Consider the following 16,444-nt stretch of genomic DNA (forward strand, 5'->3'; position numbering starts at 1 on the left):
GACCCAGGTTTCTCCCCTCAACCATTGGCATTCATTTCTCCTCTTGTCTCAGTTGTTTTTTTCTCAGGCCTGGTTCTTCTCTTGCCACCCTGTTCAAAGTCTTGAATGTATTTCCCTGCTGCTGGCTTCTTTTTCAGTCACTTGCCAAATATCAACTGGGTATCTATCAGAAAGGGTTTACAATCTAAAATCACCACAGGTAGGGACATTACAAACAAGACAAGAAGGTATCCAGAATGTGGTGTGCTCATTAGAGTTTGAAAGTTTTACAAATGAGGTGGGATTTGAGTACTTCCTTGAAAGTGGAGACAAAGGGAACCCTTCTGCAGAAAGATAGGGCCTATTTCTATTAAGGAAACTTGCCCTGGCCCAAATAAATCCCTAATGTAAACCATGTGAGTTACTCTAATAAGTTACCACAGTAAGTTGCACTGGGACAAACCCCATTTTGCCCCCACAGAAGGCTTGTGTAACCCACACACCTCCTGGGTGTGGTGTTCTGTCCCATCTAGTGGCACCGAGACCACTTAGAGAGATAAAATGAGTCTGCTCTACAGCCTTAGCTAATAGCCAGTTAGCTATTAGCTCATGCAATAGAGGCTCATACACTAAGCTCCAGAGTATAGGCACTGACTTCCATTGTTCCCAGTGGGTGCTCAACACCAATGCTTTTGTTTAAATCAAGCTGGTTAACTGAGAGGTGCATGCTAAGTGCTGTTTTACCACTGCTGCTGCTCCCAGATTATGAATGAGACCCCCACTTTTTTCAGACCACTTCAAGCATTGAATACCAGTTGATATGTGTGGCATAAGGATTTAAGTAGAGTAAAGGCTCCTATTAATGGGGTGGTGATGCCAGGTGTGGGGGAATGGGTAATATGAAAGCAAGGACAGAGATGGGAATGGACCAAACATAAAAAGGGGTAATGAGGCTTATGCTGGTGGGTGCCAGTAGAGATGAGGGAAGAGATCAGCAGGGGCAGAAGTAGGGAGTGCTCTGAAGGCCATGCTTTACATTTTTTGTATTACTTTTCGGTACCTTTGAAGTGGCTGCTCTTTGTCCTGTGGTTTTTCAACAGGAGGGCGAGTGTGATACTGAAGGAGGGCATGTGTCCTGCTAGGGGAAGGGAACAAACCTGTAGCACTGTAGGGGGCCACACCACACAATGAGGACGAGACCAGTTCATGCGCGGCAAGGCCTCGAATTGTGCCAGGAGTGCGAAAGGGAAGCAATCCGGTGCCGGGTTTTGCTAGCTCTTGACTGCAGGCCCCGTTCGGGAGGAGCCGAGTTTTGTGGGTGGCTCCGGGAGGCAAGGCAGCTCCCCGCCCCTCAGCTGGGAGTCTGGAGAGCTGGGGGAAGGAAACTTCAGAGTGGAGCCGAGTGGCTGAGCGAGGAGCAGCGCGCCGGGATGGGCACGGGGTAGCAACTCTGCCGGCATCTGCGCTTCCTTTCCCAGGGGCAGGCTGTCCGTGCAATCCCCCCCTCTGGCCCCACCATGTAGGGAAGCCTCCTTGCACGCCGCGGATTCCTCCCCTCCACCCCTCTCACTGCATCGCGCCGTGTCTCGCAGGGGTTCGCACCAGAGCAGAGGGGCTGCTGCGAGGGACCATGCTGAGCGCTCCAGCGCCCGGGCTGCTGCCGCTGCTCCTGGCGCTGTCGCTGCTGTGCCGGGGGGCTGCCGGGCAGTACTCCAGCGACCTGTGCAACTGGAAGGGGAGGTAAGGACTGAGCCATCCCCCACCGTCCCCCCCCGGGCCCGCCAGCCGTTTGGGGGGAGGAGGAGGAGCCCCAGCGGGGCATGTTCCGAGCCCCAGCGGGGCATGTCCCGAGCTCCGAGGGAAGGAGACAGTCAGCGCTGCGTGTTTCCCCCGGTTTGGATTAAATTCTTAAAGCGCTTTCGTTAAGTTTCTCCGTTCCGGGGGCAGCTCAGTGTCCAGACGAGCCAGGCAATGTGCGGTTCTTCTTTAACATTCCGCAATCCGGGGGAGGGAGCGGAGGCTCTTTGCGGGATGTCTGCCCCGCTTTTTAAATCTGGTTGAAATCGTCACAAGTTGGCAGACCCCAGACCATAGCCGATTTAAGCCCCCGGATGGGATCTGTTCCATCTGTGGCAGGATTTCACCCTTTCGCCCTTTCCGCCCCCTGTGGCTGAAGGAGAAATGGGACAACTTGATTTTGAACAGTGTCTTTCCTTTTAAAGATATCCCCCTCGGCTCCCCCTCCAAATAATTTTTCAGTCCTACTGCGTCGATAGAATGCCTCTGCAGTTGTTTGAGAGCTACGGGGCCATGGGTTACGTTTTCAGGCTTGAGTCTCCTCTCCTCAGTTTTGGCCCCGTGTCACTTTCTGATTTCAGTGGACCGATTCCTTATTTACACTGTTTCTTTGGTGGTTCTCCTCTCGGACCCTCCCCCCCCCCCCGTCTCTCTACCATTCAAAATCGGTGTTTTTTTGTCAGCAGTTTAATATTGAAACTGAAAGGCACGAAGGTCTTGATCAGATATGGTAAGGTGGATCAATAATGGGGTTTACATGTCCCCAGCGCCTCTCTACATAGTCTTGTGTGAAATTTTAACAAATAGAGGCCCCGATCCTTCTTCTATTGACGTCAATGAGAGTTTTGTCCCTGATAGAGGGCGAAGGAAGAAGTTGGCCCAGATACGTGTGTGTATGTGGAATTTGGATTTGGTTGTAGCAAGAATCTTTCCCTTTTGGTCTGATTTTTGAGGCCGGATATAGAGAAGGGGGTTGATTAACATTCCAGGAGTAACTATCAGCATTACCAAAGACATGTGCCATGGGGAGATGAGGGGGAGGTAGCCTTAGCAGGCATAGGAAGGGTATTTTTACTGATCCACAACAACTTCCACATCTGTGCAACCTAACACCAAAATAACCTGTTTTGTAACTCATGTCTGGTAACCTCCTACACTTGGCATTAACTTTGTTGTAATGCAATACACCTGCAAGTCCTTTTTGTGGTGAAAGTTGACTGTGTGTGTGTGTGTGTGTATATATGTGCACCATACACACACACACACACAGAGGTAATTAAGGAATTGTCTGGCTCAGATATTTTATTTTAATTGCTGGTTACCTTGTTTATTTTTCATGTTTATTTCAAAGCACCTTGATAGTTTGTAATAGGGTAAAGATTTTAGGCCCAATTCTCCACTTACTTTGGTGGAAATGAGGAATAACTCTGCTAAAGTCAATGGAGTTACACTGGTGTAAGTAAGAGGAGAATCAGGCTCTTTGTGTGTTCCCATTAACAGTTGACCTAGCTTCATTCCGATTTCACCCTTATTGAACTCACTGCTTTACTACACTGATATATAAAGCTGTTGGGCCAGATTCTGCTCTTAATTATACTGGTGGAGTAACTTCAATGCAGTAGCTCTGGATTACACCAGAGTCATTTAGGGCAAATTCTAGGCCATTGTTCTTTGGCTGCCATTACTATTCTAATCACCCTAGTTGTGAAACTTCTTTGAATGCTCAAAGTGTTTGGCTCCTAAACTTTAATCTTTTGTAATAACTTTAGTGTGTCTTCATGGTTTTGCAACCTCTTCTACTGTTTATAATCTAAAAACTCTTATTTATATTCACAGTCAAAATTGTTGCTAAATGAAGTACTCATGTAGCATATATTTGGTTTTCTGTTTGTCTAAACCTGTTTTTAATGGGGTACCAGTGTAAAACAGTTAATGTAATAAATTCATGCATTTAAGCTCAATTGATTAAAATAAGAGTTTAGTTTAACTTGGAATGGAAGGATGTTTTGGAGAGAGTTCAAAGCAATACAATCTGAAAGATGCATACAGTTGGCAACTATTTATGAACTTCTAATGACTCTTGGCAATTGGTAAAATGTTGAACTATTAATCCAGTTGGGGGGTGGGGGTGTTTGCAATGTACAACTGATATGGGACAAAGCCTACAGTTCCTTGTCAATTTCAGTAGCAAATTCCTAACAATCTGGCTTTTCATAGGTAGCTCTGTGGTCCTATAGTTCGGGGGCAGAGCATTTCAACTTTGCATAAACAAGGCCTAGAGCATGGATGGCACTGTCATGTACACACACAGAAAAATCCAATTTTTCTTTTCTTTTTTTTTTCAGGGCTTTTGCCCTACTCCTCCTATCTGAGCTGGTGACCCTCCCGCTGACCAGGCAGGGCTGGACATGGCTCTGTCCTGAGCCACTCAGTTTTTTGACTGCCAGCCAAAGGGGATAGTTGAGAGAAATGTGAGTCATTCTTTGCTACAGAGAATTTGGAACTGAATTGGCGACCCAGGCTTGGAATTTCCCATTGTCACCGGTCAGCCCCATTTTTGCTTATTAAGGAAATGACACATCCTTGGTGATCCTTTCAGTTGCACAAGAGCATAAGGGCTGACTTCTTAAAAATAGGTGGAACTGCCCATATTGAGCAGCATATGTGTCACTACTATATCCAGAATGCAAATGAATTTGGAGCTCAGGGTGAGACAAAGGCAATTGCATGTAGATTGAAGCTGACCTCTAGACCTTCTGAAAAGAGGTAGTGACCCTAGGACTGATACCCTTCAATTATCATCTAATTGTCACTTTATGGGTACTATTTGTGTGTCATCCACTCTATCCATAAATATGTTTTTGCTTCTTGAGAATAAATAGATACTGTAACTAACTTTTTTTGGACAGGGCAATCAAATCTTATGCTTAAAGGCACAAGCTGTTTGCTCCCTGGGGTCAGGAAGGAATTCTTTGTTTAAAGTATAGCATTTTGCAATCAATTAGTTGTCTTTATAGCTGTCTGTCTACGTTAGCTATTTATAAGGTGCCTATCATCTTGGTGTCTAAGTGCCATTGGAGCTTCAGTCTTCTTACAGACTAGTTCCAGGGTATTGCCAGATGCAGGTAAGCAGACCTGATAAGTCAGGGCATTTTTGCAGTTGGTGAGATTATACACTTAATGTTTTGGACACCCATTTTCCATTAATGAAAATTGCCTGGTCCATATATCTTAGGCATCTTTGAAAATATCAGCTATGATTTCTTTCAGTGTCTCAGATTTCCCAGGGAACGTTTGCCATAATGTACAGTCTGATTACTTACACTGCAGTTGTCTTTAGCAAGATCTTGCACTGGCTTAAAAGGCCTAGTGGAGACCCCCAAGCCCCTGAGGAAATTAGAAACCACACCATGGTGTGGTCCAATCAGAATTCATAATTATTTTGTTTATTCTAAAGATGTCTCATTTTCTTTGAGTGAAAAGTGCTGCTTTGACCCCACTGAAACCTAACCAATGTAGCCTTTAACTCAGACTGTGGGCTTGTCTACATGAACATTTCGTTTGTGACAAGCTGGGTGTAAATCTACCCCACACTAACCTGCTGTGCTCTAAGTGTCTGCATGAAGCCTGCAGCCGCACACTAACAGTTCCCTAGCGTGCTTTGATCTACTCCCATTTCAAAGCAGGGTATTTCAAAGTGCACTAGGGAACAATTAGTGTGCTGCAGCATGCTTTGCAGAGACAACGTGTGGCAGGCTTGTGTGAGGTCGATTTTTACACCTTGGCTTGCCACTAAATAAATGTTTGTTTAGACACACCCTAGGAGTAAAGACACCTCAGTCCTCTTCCCAGTTCTTCCATGGACTGGCTTTGTGACCTTGGGCAATTCACATTGCCTCTCTGGGCATCTGTTTACCCATCTGTAAAATGGGGATATTACTTTCTCCCATTTTTAAAAGTGCTTTGAGAGCTACAGATGAAGATCGCTGCATAAGAGCTAAGTGCTCCTATTACGGCCATCTTTCCCATTGCTATGGTGGACACATTCTCCTCTTACAAACATCACCTGTTGCATTATCATATATAATAATTGGTTTCACAAATGGCAGTAATGGATCTTCCAAGACATATGGCCCTTTGACACTTCAGGAAGGCTAAACATCAGGCAGACAAGTGCAGTGGCTCAACATATGTCTCTTGGGATCTGTAGGAGGAAATATTGTTTGTTAGAACCTATTCCTAGAACAAACAGTACAACTTGTGGGAGGGGCGGGGAGATGCTTCATTCATCAACACAGCCATAAAACAACTGACCTCTTGCTATGTCATATATTTAAAAAATAAAAACCTCAAGTTAATTTAAAAATAGCTTTTATGACCTCTGCATTATGTGCATGTAGGACAGTTTATTACTGGGTACTGAGAAGTAAAAATAAATTGAACAAACTTCCAATATGGTGATAGATGGCAGTATTATAAAAGTTCCATTTCATTTGGACTAGGTCTTTAATATTCTGCAGGTTTACCTCAAGTTTTGAAATCTGCTCAATTTGAGTCCTCCATTATAATAGAGCTTGATGTATACAGCAGATACCCGTACATAAGAACGGCCATACTGGGTCAGACCAATGGTCTATCTAGCCCAGCATCCTGTCTTCCGACAGTGGCCAGTGCCAGGTGCTTTAGGGCAGACAGCCCTACTCCCTGTACTCACTGTATCTGTCTAACAGCGTCATTTTGTTGCCTGGGGAATATAATTGGCTTCATGTAAGAATTTTGGAATCCATCTTCTTTCATTTGAACAACAGCATGAATGTGTATATATTTTTGCCATGCAAAAATTCACCGTCTCAATATTGGGATCACCAGCAGCAGCATTTTTATTGTGTTTGAGCTCCCTGTTCTGCCCCTCACCTTTCCCCATATGTTTTAACAGTATTCTTCTTGGGTGAAATTCACCCCGGTACAGAGGACCAGCACAAGTCCTATGCATCACCTTAGTCTTAGTTTGAAGGTTTATTTGAGAGTTCTGTGATGCATAAGTCTTCTGCCCAGGGGTGAATTTCACTCCTACCCCCCAAACATTACTTTGGGACACTTTATTCACTGACTGCAAAGAACTAAAAGACCAACTTCTTCATTTCTGGTTTTGGCTGAGTGTCACGTACAAAACCAGTATTGAAAAATTGATTTTTGTGGACAAGATGTAAACAGGCAGTCAATATGAGGTATCCCATTGAAACTTTTCTTTCTTGAATATGTCAAGTACTACCGTGTGTCTGAGGGCAAGAGAATAAAGGTCAGGGACTGGTCGCTCTCCCCCATCCTTTGTGCTCTTGATGTGGCTTTCAAGATTGTTCAAAAGCACATGTTTGCAGACAGTATTATTAAAACTGAGTTTTTCTGAGCTTCCTCATGTAACCTCTATCAAGTGGGTTACACTGACACTAACAATAATGAGTCACATCAACAGTAAATGCAAACCATATGTTGGTTTGTTTTTTTTCTTTTTTACACATGGCTTCTCGTAACTTGTCTAAATGCTGACTGAGTTTAAATCCAGCATCATTTGTTCTGTACCTAAATATGCTGAAGAAGTGGGGAAGAGGGAGATGTGTGTTGGAGATATGTGTTGAGAGATCAGAATATCATGTTCATGATTTATGCCATGTTAAAATGGGTTCTGTGTCTGACTCTGCTACAGACTCCCGTGTGATCTTTGTGCCTCAGTTTATACATCTATAAAATGAAGATGTTGTGAGACTTAATTATTTCATATTTGTAAAGTACTCTTGAGATTCTCTCATGGAATGTGCTGCAGAAATTGACTGTTTTTAAGGCTTCCAAGGAGGGGAAACTACAGGGAAGCTGAAGCTCTTAAACTTTATTTTTCAATACCAGATTTCCACTATAACGTTTCATGATCTTCCATCTTCAGAATCATTCACTGTATTTTTCTGCCCACACAGTACTGCCTTAGAATAAACATTATTAAACACAGGTGTGGGTTTTTGTTCTTAAACCTCATTGCCAAACTTTTAATTATTTCTGTTAGGGGAGAGCCTCAACTGAGATCAGGGGCCCACTGTGCTTATAGGCTACTTAGCACAGAGGGAGAAGCAGTTTCTGAGCATGGGAGGGGAAACACTGGCATAGAGTCAAAGTGACTTGTCTACATCTGCATGGCAAGTTAGTGGCAGGGCTGGGCCTAGAACCCACATTTTCTGATTACAAGTCCAGTGCTTTACCCACTAGACCGCACTTCCTTCGTAACCATTTTGAATGCTGAAAAATTTGGAGATGTACTGCATATTGTGGGCCATATCTTGCAAACCCTTTAGTTAGTCACATGTGTACAGGTTTTCAGGATTGTTTCCGATGTCACTAGATTCTGCTGCAGTTCTTCTTGTGGGGTGTTTTGCATAGGCAATGGAAAAAGTTAAGGTTTAATTCTGAATTCATTTTGAATTATGGTTTAACTTCTTATGGATTTGTCTGGAGCTGTTTTAAAGCCCATCCCAAAATATCAACACATTTCACGGTCTTGATCTTGCAAGACGATCTCTGTCAACCACCACAATGGATCTGGCCCCTAGTGCTTAGTAGTGCTGTAAAGAGTTTTGCTGACTTGCCTGTTTTCCGAGATTATGAACAATGTTTAAATAGTTCTGCTACTCATCTAATTTCCCTATTCTCTCTATCCCTAGTGGCTTAACTCATGAGTCTCATAAGAAGGATGTTGAACAGGTCTACCTCCGCTGTTCTGAAGGATCAATAAAATGGATGTATCCCACAGGAGCACTCATAGTCAATCTGCGACCCAATACATTATCTGCCTCTTACAAACACTTGACTGTTTGCATAAAGCCTTTCAAGGACTCCGCGGGAGCAAATATTTATTTGGAAAAAACTGGAGAACTGAAACTGTTGGTCCGAGATGGAGATCACAGCCCCAATAAAGTGTATTGCTTTGGCTATGATCAGGGGGGCTTGTTTATTGAGGCCACCCCTCAACAGGACATTAGCCGGAAAATTACAGGATTCCAATATGAATTGATAAACAAGGGGACGGCATCTGATTTGCACACAGTTTCTGGTGAGTTTTGAGCAGTTGGCTGCGTTTTCATATACTATATTGGATATCTAACAGATGGTAAAGTTAATAAATGGGAACACATCAAGGTCTGAATTTCATCCACTTTTAGGTCATGCTAATAAATTCTTTATGTAGAAGAATAGTTTTGTGTGAAAACTAGTAACATGGACTGAATTCCAAAGAACTGACCCAGAACAGCACAGAGTCACTGATTCTCCCCTCACATACCGTCTACACTATGGGTGCTGCAGTGGGATAGCTGTGGTGCTGCCTCTGTAGCGGTAGTGTAGATGCTTCCTACAGTGACGGAAGGGGTTTTTCCATCCCTGTAGTTAGCCCATCTATCTGACTGGCAGTGGTAGCTGGGTTGATAGAAGAATTCTGACCTAGCCACCTCTAAACCAGGGAGGGGGGTTAGGTCAGTTTAACTATGGTGCTTGGGGTATGTGAATTTTTCACACCCTGAGTGACATAACAAGGTTGCTCTAAATTTTAAATGTAGCCCAGGCCATAATGGTAAACAAACTTGGTGAAGTTACACCCATTTAAAGCCAGTGTGAGTCAGAATCAGGCTCCAGAATTCCTGCTTAACACTATTTCCCATTTTTATTGTTTTAAAAGACCCCAGTGCTGTGTGTTTTCAATAGTAAACATTTTAACAAGGAGCAATGCCTCCTTTTTGTGTTTCCTCTCTGCAGATACTCCTGCTCTGCTGACCTAATTACTCTTTACAGAGACAGAAAGTGGATGAGGTAATATCTTTTATTGGACCGACTTCTGTTGGTGAAAGAGACAAATTTTCAAGCTTACACAGAGCACTTGAAGCTTGTCTCGTTCACCGACAGAAGTTGGTCTACTCAATAAAAGATATTACCTCACCCATCTTGTCTCTTTAATATCCTAGGATCAACTGGGCTACAACAACAGTACAAACAACTAATTACTCTTTGTTTTAACAAGGGGAGTGGTACTCCTTCCTCAGCTGGAGCTGTACCTGTTGTCTTTGTATTTGCTGGGAGTCAATCAGAGTGAGATGGTGGGGCACTTTAACACCTTTGTAATGCTGTTACAGCATAGAACTAGGAATCAGTCCTGTAATTCTTGTCCACCGAGAGTACCCATTGCAGCTCCCTGTCCTTCTAAAACCTATGAGATGAGATTTGCAGTGTACCCTGGTGGACAGCAGATATAGGTTATTTTGTACCAAATGAGGGAGTGAGTTCCAAAGTTAAGACCCCTGCCGGTAGTCCCCTCTCTTTTAAACTGATCTCTACTGTGGCAGTATCACAGGAACAAAGTGGTGTCTCCTAAGTAGTCAGGTTTCAAGTCATTTAGGGCTTTACAAGTTAAAACTCGCATCTTAAACTTACTCAACCCTGAGAGCAATAGGCAGTCTGTACAGATTCTGAGGCACTGGTGACATGTGCTCCCAGTGAAGGACACCACTTAAGAAGTGGTGGCATAGCTGATGATCTTCTATTTTTTTTATTCTCCATATTTCTTAGATTGCATATATAATTTATTTCGGCAGTCATTTCATGCCAAATAAATTTAAAAAAACCAAAACCCCTCCAAGAAAAGACTTCTACTTTCCTTTTGTGTGTAAATACTTTCTATACTGTCAAGTAATTCTAGTATTTGTATGTCAATTCACATATTGCATTTCTGAATACAGCTGTTAGTTTATGACTGTATTCATGATGTAGTGAATTGTTAGCTTAGTGATATAGTAAGCTTATAACTCATGCAACACCCATAATAACTGATAGGTGGCGCATTTGCCATTAAAACCAAAAAGTTAACGCAATTTTATTAATGCTTTTATTTCATTATGCTACTTGTGCAATTTTATAGCTGGATGTCTAGGATTCATTGTCTACAGAGAATTATCTAGTGAGTCTTGATTGCTAAAAGTGATACAAATGGAGTCACTTAAATATACACAGAGGAGCTGTTTCCATTAAGATCACTTCTGCAAAGACTGATATACTGAAAACAGCATATGTTAACTGCATAGTAAAATCCCCCTGTGGAAAACATTAACTCTAAATACTCTTTAAATCTGGTGTTTGAAAACTACTGAATCTGAGAATTTTTCTGTCTTTCTTGGGGGTGTGGGAAATATAATCAAAATTGTAACAAACCACTCCATACATTTTATGCTTTTAAGAGCTCTTTTTTTTTTTAAGCTAATTTGTCATGTAGGCAAAGTTAGAACATGAAAAATAATTGCCCTGTTCCTGCCGTTTACAGTTCACTAGCAGACTGCTGAATCTGTGTGAAGTTGGGCTTCCTGTGAGCGTAGCAGTTAACCCAAATATCGTAAACTGCAGAATCAGGACCAAATATACTAAATGCATAAACTTATACATTTTTGGAGAATTAGCTATGCTAGTGCTATTAGTTGCTAATAAAAATATATTGTTTGTTAAAATCTTGGAGATATTTTGGAATTCGGAGTTGATCTTATCTTGAGCTTTTCAGAAGCCAAACTGGTGACTGTATGTGATCATATTCTTTTCCTTTGATAAGGATATTAACAGTGACTTTTTCTAAGACTACTGCATCTTTAATTGTTATAGCCACTGTTCTGGAAAACAGCACTGGAATTCAACCAATCTGATACGTATGTGTTTTAGGCCATGTCTGCACTTACAAGCTTACAGTGGAACAGCTGTACGATCGCCCGTGTAGTTGTGTTATTCTGATGGAAGAGAGCTCTTCCATCGACTTAATAAAACCAGCTCAGCAGATGGCGGTAGCTATGTCGGCGGGAGAGCTTCTCCTGCCGACATAGCGCTGTGCACATGAGGACTTATGCTGGTTAAAGTAATGTCGCTTGGGGAGGGGGGATGTTTTTCACACTCCTGAGTGACAAAAGTTTTACTGACATGAGTGCTAGTGTAGACACGACCTATGTGCGTACGTGCATCAGATGGGCCATCAAGTGTCTGTGTGATTTGGAAGAACTTTTCTCCCTTGGTGCTAATCCCACGACAAAGTCTTCAGATCAAACTCAAGGGATCTTCAAGGTGTATTTTAAATTATTGTTGTCTGGTTTTGGAACCCCCTAGCCCCTGGAGGCATCCTACTCATATGTGTTCACCCTGTTTGGTTCCTGCCAACAGTCAAATGAACCTGATTTAAATTCTGTGAATACCTATATGTCTGGTGGAGCTGCCAAATAAGTAGCTGCTTACACCTCTAAAGGATCAATATATCTTGGGCATCTTGACAGATCCTGGACCAGCCATTCTTCTGTAGCTGATTTCTATAAAATCATTGATTGAATGCTTGCTCACTTGGTTGCTTATTAGGTTTCTGTTTGTCTGGAAGATAAATTTGCAATCAGTTGATTTCTCAACCACTGTTTCTTCAACGGAGAAAAAAGGCCCAACCAGAGCAAACCTTTACCTTCCTTGAATTGAAAGCCTGATCTGAGGGGCCTGTTTCTAGCTGAAGGGACTGTTTGTTACTTTGGCACATGCTTGGATTCTGGTTGTGTGACTGTTGCAAATGGAAAAGTGAATCTGATCTTCTGCTAGTCACAATCTGGTAGAGTTCAACATAGTTGGAAAGCATCTACTTGAAGAGATGCCTGTGACTAGAGATGCTGTTGCAGATCAAGGCTGAGATGCACTGGCAAAACTGCACAGGGAAGCTTTCCCTTTTCCTGGATCCAGCCAGTGCGCTTTCAGGTGCTCTAAACTAAGCAATGTATTTTGAAAGATTAAGAACAATAACAAAATAAAACAAAAAAAGACTTAAATGACAAATACCCAGATGCAGTTATCCTGCTCCTTCCATTCCTCAAGCTAGAATATTTAATGAAATCAGGTAGTCTAAAATTTCTGTGCACTGTTTCCCTACATAGTGTTGTTGTTTACTGGTGATGTTATTGTACTCTGCCCTTGAATTTATTCTCTCTTCCTAACCTGGCATCCCAGCACTGATTAAAGAGCACAAGTCATCTGTTTAATATTTTAGTGACCTATTGTGCCCCCAGAATCCTGACATTGCAGGGTGCATCAATAAATCAGCAGTGATTGGCAGGGTGCCAGTGATTTAATTAGAAGATCCAAAGTTTTATTAGTTTACTGTCATTCTTTCTCATTTAATTGGAATTTAGCAAATAATACAGTGAAAAATGTAGATTCTGAACAGGCTTCTTAATGTGCTTAGAGCAGTCAAAAAACACTGTGCTTTAAGATTTCCTAAGTCTCTGAGTTCAACCCTTTCCTTGGCTGTAAATCTGCGATAGCGTCATTCATCACATTGTCTAAGGCTGCTCTAAAGAGCTGTAGAGAGTCCATGTTGTATAGAGACATGTTGTAATCCAGATTACAGTAATTCAATACTGGATGATTTATAGCATGGTGTTTATTGTTTTAGTGATTTTTATCATGTGACCACTTGTAAAAATACCGTAGTGCTTTTAACTAATGGGGAAAAAAGTAGCAGACAAGAGGCCAAATGCATCCATGGTGTAAATCCACCTGACTTGAGTGCATTTATGATGGGGATGAATTTGGGCCCACATTTCTAGTGAGGAAAACAGGTTTCCAAGATTGGCTACCCCAAGTTTCTAATTTAGCATTGAATAAAAGTGTGGCCTATATTATGAAACAATGCATCCCACAAGCATCTGTTATATGTGGACGCAGTCTACATAAACTACCGGTCGCACAGTGCTATGTTCCAGTTTGCGTTGAGAGGCCATAGTTAGATCAGGCTGGATGGATCATTACACACTGGGACCTGTAGGCTCTGCAGGTTGTACCTAATATTAAAGAGGAAGCTAGCTACAACAAGTGGGTCCATCTGATGCAAATTAGCTATGCCCAAGAAGGGTTACATTGGCCTTTATGACAGGTTTCAGAGTAGCAGCCATGTTAGTCTGTATCTGCAAAAAGAAAAGGAGTACTTGTGGCACCTTAGAGACCATAAGCTTTCGTGAGCTACAGCTCCGATGGAGTGACCTTATGCTCAGATAAATTTGTTCATCTCTAAGGTGCCACAAGTACTCCTTTTCTTTTTATTGGCCTTTATGTAATTTGTTAAAGTTTGGCGACCTTCATTTCATACATCCTCCTCTAGATACATAAAGTGGTAGCTGAGTGTATTGCTGATTCTCCTAGTCTAAAGGGGCAGATGTATTATGCATTTTTGCTCACTAGCAATTGGCAATGAAGCAGCATTGCTGCCTTGAGCCCTTAGATACACAATTTGGACTCTGAATTTTCATCCATTTTAGACTGGGATCATTGAGTCTGATCCAAAGCTCAGTTAAGTCAATAGGAATCCTTTCATTAACTTTAATGGACTTTGGATCAGGTCCTGTGTTCTTAGAAGGTTGTTTGCTCACCTGCAGAATTGATGCACTGTGAAATTCTGACCAATGGCCTTAGAGAAGCAAGAGAAATCTTATTTGCTTGGATTGTTAAATGAGATTCTTTTAATATTTACACTTACCCCGATAAATACTAGAATTACTTGACGGTATAGAAAGTATTTACACACAAAAGTAGAAGTCTTTTCTTAGAGGGGTTTTGCTTTTTTTTAAATTTTAGATAGCCACAGGCGCTGACTTGCTCCACCCTGAGGCCCCGCTCCCACTCCTCCCCTTCCCCCAAAGCCACACCCCTGCTCTTTCCCCTCCCTGCAGCGCCTCCCACCCGCTGCCAAAAAGCTGATCAGTTGGGCTCAATGAGCAGCTAATTGGTGGGTGGCTGGTGAGTGCTGAGCATCCACTTTCTTTCTTTTTTTTTCTCCCCGTGGGTGCTCCAGCATCGATAGCCCTACAACAGATACCTTGATTACATTAGAAAGGATTTTCCAGTATAGCTATACTGACAAAGCTTCCTAATGGATGTTCCCCCCCCCCCCCCCCACACACTTCTAACTGACATTGCTATGCTCGCCAATGTTTTTAGACCAAAACTAAATTTTCTACCATAACAACATAATACATTCAGTTTGTAAAAGCATGGAGGTGTATTTAGGACATTTTACTCCTCAGGACTCTGATTTTTAGTAAATAAGCCAAAGTAAGAAATTACAGTGATAAAATGTATAGAACTTTCTTATCCTAAATCTTTTTTTGGGGGTGGGGTGGGATGGGGTGGGGGAGAATTGAGGTAATTTCAGCTGGAAAAAGGTTGCTATTACAGCTGTCGAGTAAGGACCAGGTTTGGATTCACTTATTCATGTTGAGAAGCACCTCACTTAAGCTATTGGTATCTAGCCCAATGTCAGCTGTGTAGTCAAACTTGAATAAGGAAGTGTTTACCACTTCACATAACACAAGAACCAGGAGGGGTTACCCAATAAAATTAGTGGGCAGCAGGTTTAAACCAAACAAAAGGAAGTACTTCTTCACACAACACACAGTCAGCCTGTGAAACACATTGCCATAGGATGCTGTGATGGCCAGAAATATAACTGGGTTGAAAAAAGAATTAGTTAAGTTCATGGAGGATCGCTCCATCAGTGGCTATTAGCCAAAACAGACAGGGACGCAACCCCATGCTCTGTGTTTCCTAAGCCTCTGGCTGCCAGATGCCGGGGCTGGAAAACAGGGGATGGGTCACTTGATAATTGCCCTGTTCTGTTCATTCTTTCTGAAGCATCTGGCATTGGCCACTGTTGGAAGACAGGATACTTGGCTAAATGGATGATTGGTTTGATCCAGTATGATCACTGCTTGTTTGTATGTTATGTTCTTGTAACTTGATTGCTGGAGTTCACTGAAAATATTCATGTGACTGTGAGTTGTTCTGTGCTAGCAAAGTCAAACTTTAACAGAAATGTTCTTTATCTTGATGACATCTATCCATTATAATGCAGGTTCTGCTACCCATTTTACGAGTTTCCTTTATTAATGCCCAGTAACTAGCTGAGACTGTTTATAGCTAACTGAGGTGCAGCACTCAAATGTTTAAAAAAAAAAATTGGATAAATCCAGTTTTCTAATTGAGAACAATATCCAGCTACTTCCTGTAAGCTGTTAATTCACTGGCTCGGGCTGGTAGAAAGTGTTGGTACAATGCAAATATTTAGAAGCTTTCTTAACTCCCAGTCAGCTATTTCCTGTGCCTCTCTTGAGCACTATAAGAGGTACAACAAGACACTAGAAGTGGGTCACCCTTCCACCCCAGCATTATGAAAATGCTAATAGCCTTCAGTTACTGCAGTGCCCTAGGGCACGTCTTCACTGGCCAACTCCATGGGGGGCATAGCTCCCAGCACTGGTGCACTGTCTATACTGGCAGGTTACAGCGCTGTAACTTGCAGTGCTCAAGGGGGTGTTTTTTCACACCCCTGAGCAAGAAAGTTGCAGCACTGTAAAGTGCCAGTGTAGAAAAGCCCCTATTCTGGTCTAAATTTGGGATCAATTGCGCTTTCTGCCTCTTGGACTAGTGACGTTGCTGATTCTCATTGTCTAAAAGGGCAGGTGCATTTTGCATTGTTCACTGCCTAGCAGTTGGCGGTGAAGCAACATTGCTCTGCTGGGCATTAATCCTGCAAACGTGTAGGGATGTGAGTAACTTTAGGCTGGATTTCTCATGTGCA

At 42.4% G+C, this 16,444-nt stretch overlaps 1 protein-coding gene across 1 annotated transcript in view; it reads left to right on the forward strand.

Moving 5' to 3' along the window:
* The first annotated feature begins 1,339 nt into the window (after positions 1-1,339).
* METRNL (meteorin like, glial cell differentiation regulator) overlaps positions 1,340-16,444 on the forward strand; it is a 34,571-nt gene continuing 19,466 nt past the window's right edge. Inside the window, exons 1-2 of the mRNA XM_048818289.2 lie at positions 1,340-1,719; positions 8,484-8,872. Of these exons, the coding sequence (XP_048674246.2) occupies positions 1,610-1,719; positions 8,484-8,872 (499 nt within the window). The 5' untranslated portion in view covers positions 1,340-1,609. The remainder of the gene's footprint in view (positions 1,720-8,483; positions 8,873-16,444) is intronic.

Source organism: Caretta caretta, chromosome 14 (assembly GCF_965140235.1).
Source record: "Caretta caretta isolate rCarCar2 chromosome 14, rCarCar1.hap1, whole genome shotgun sequence".
In the NCBI taxonomy this organism is placed as follows: domain Eukaryota; kingdom Metazoa; phylum Chordata; order Testudines; family Cheloniidae; genus Caretta; species Caretta caretta.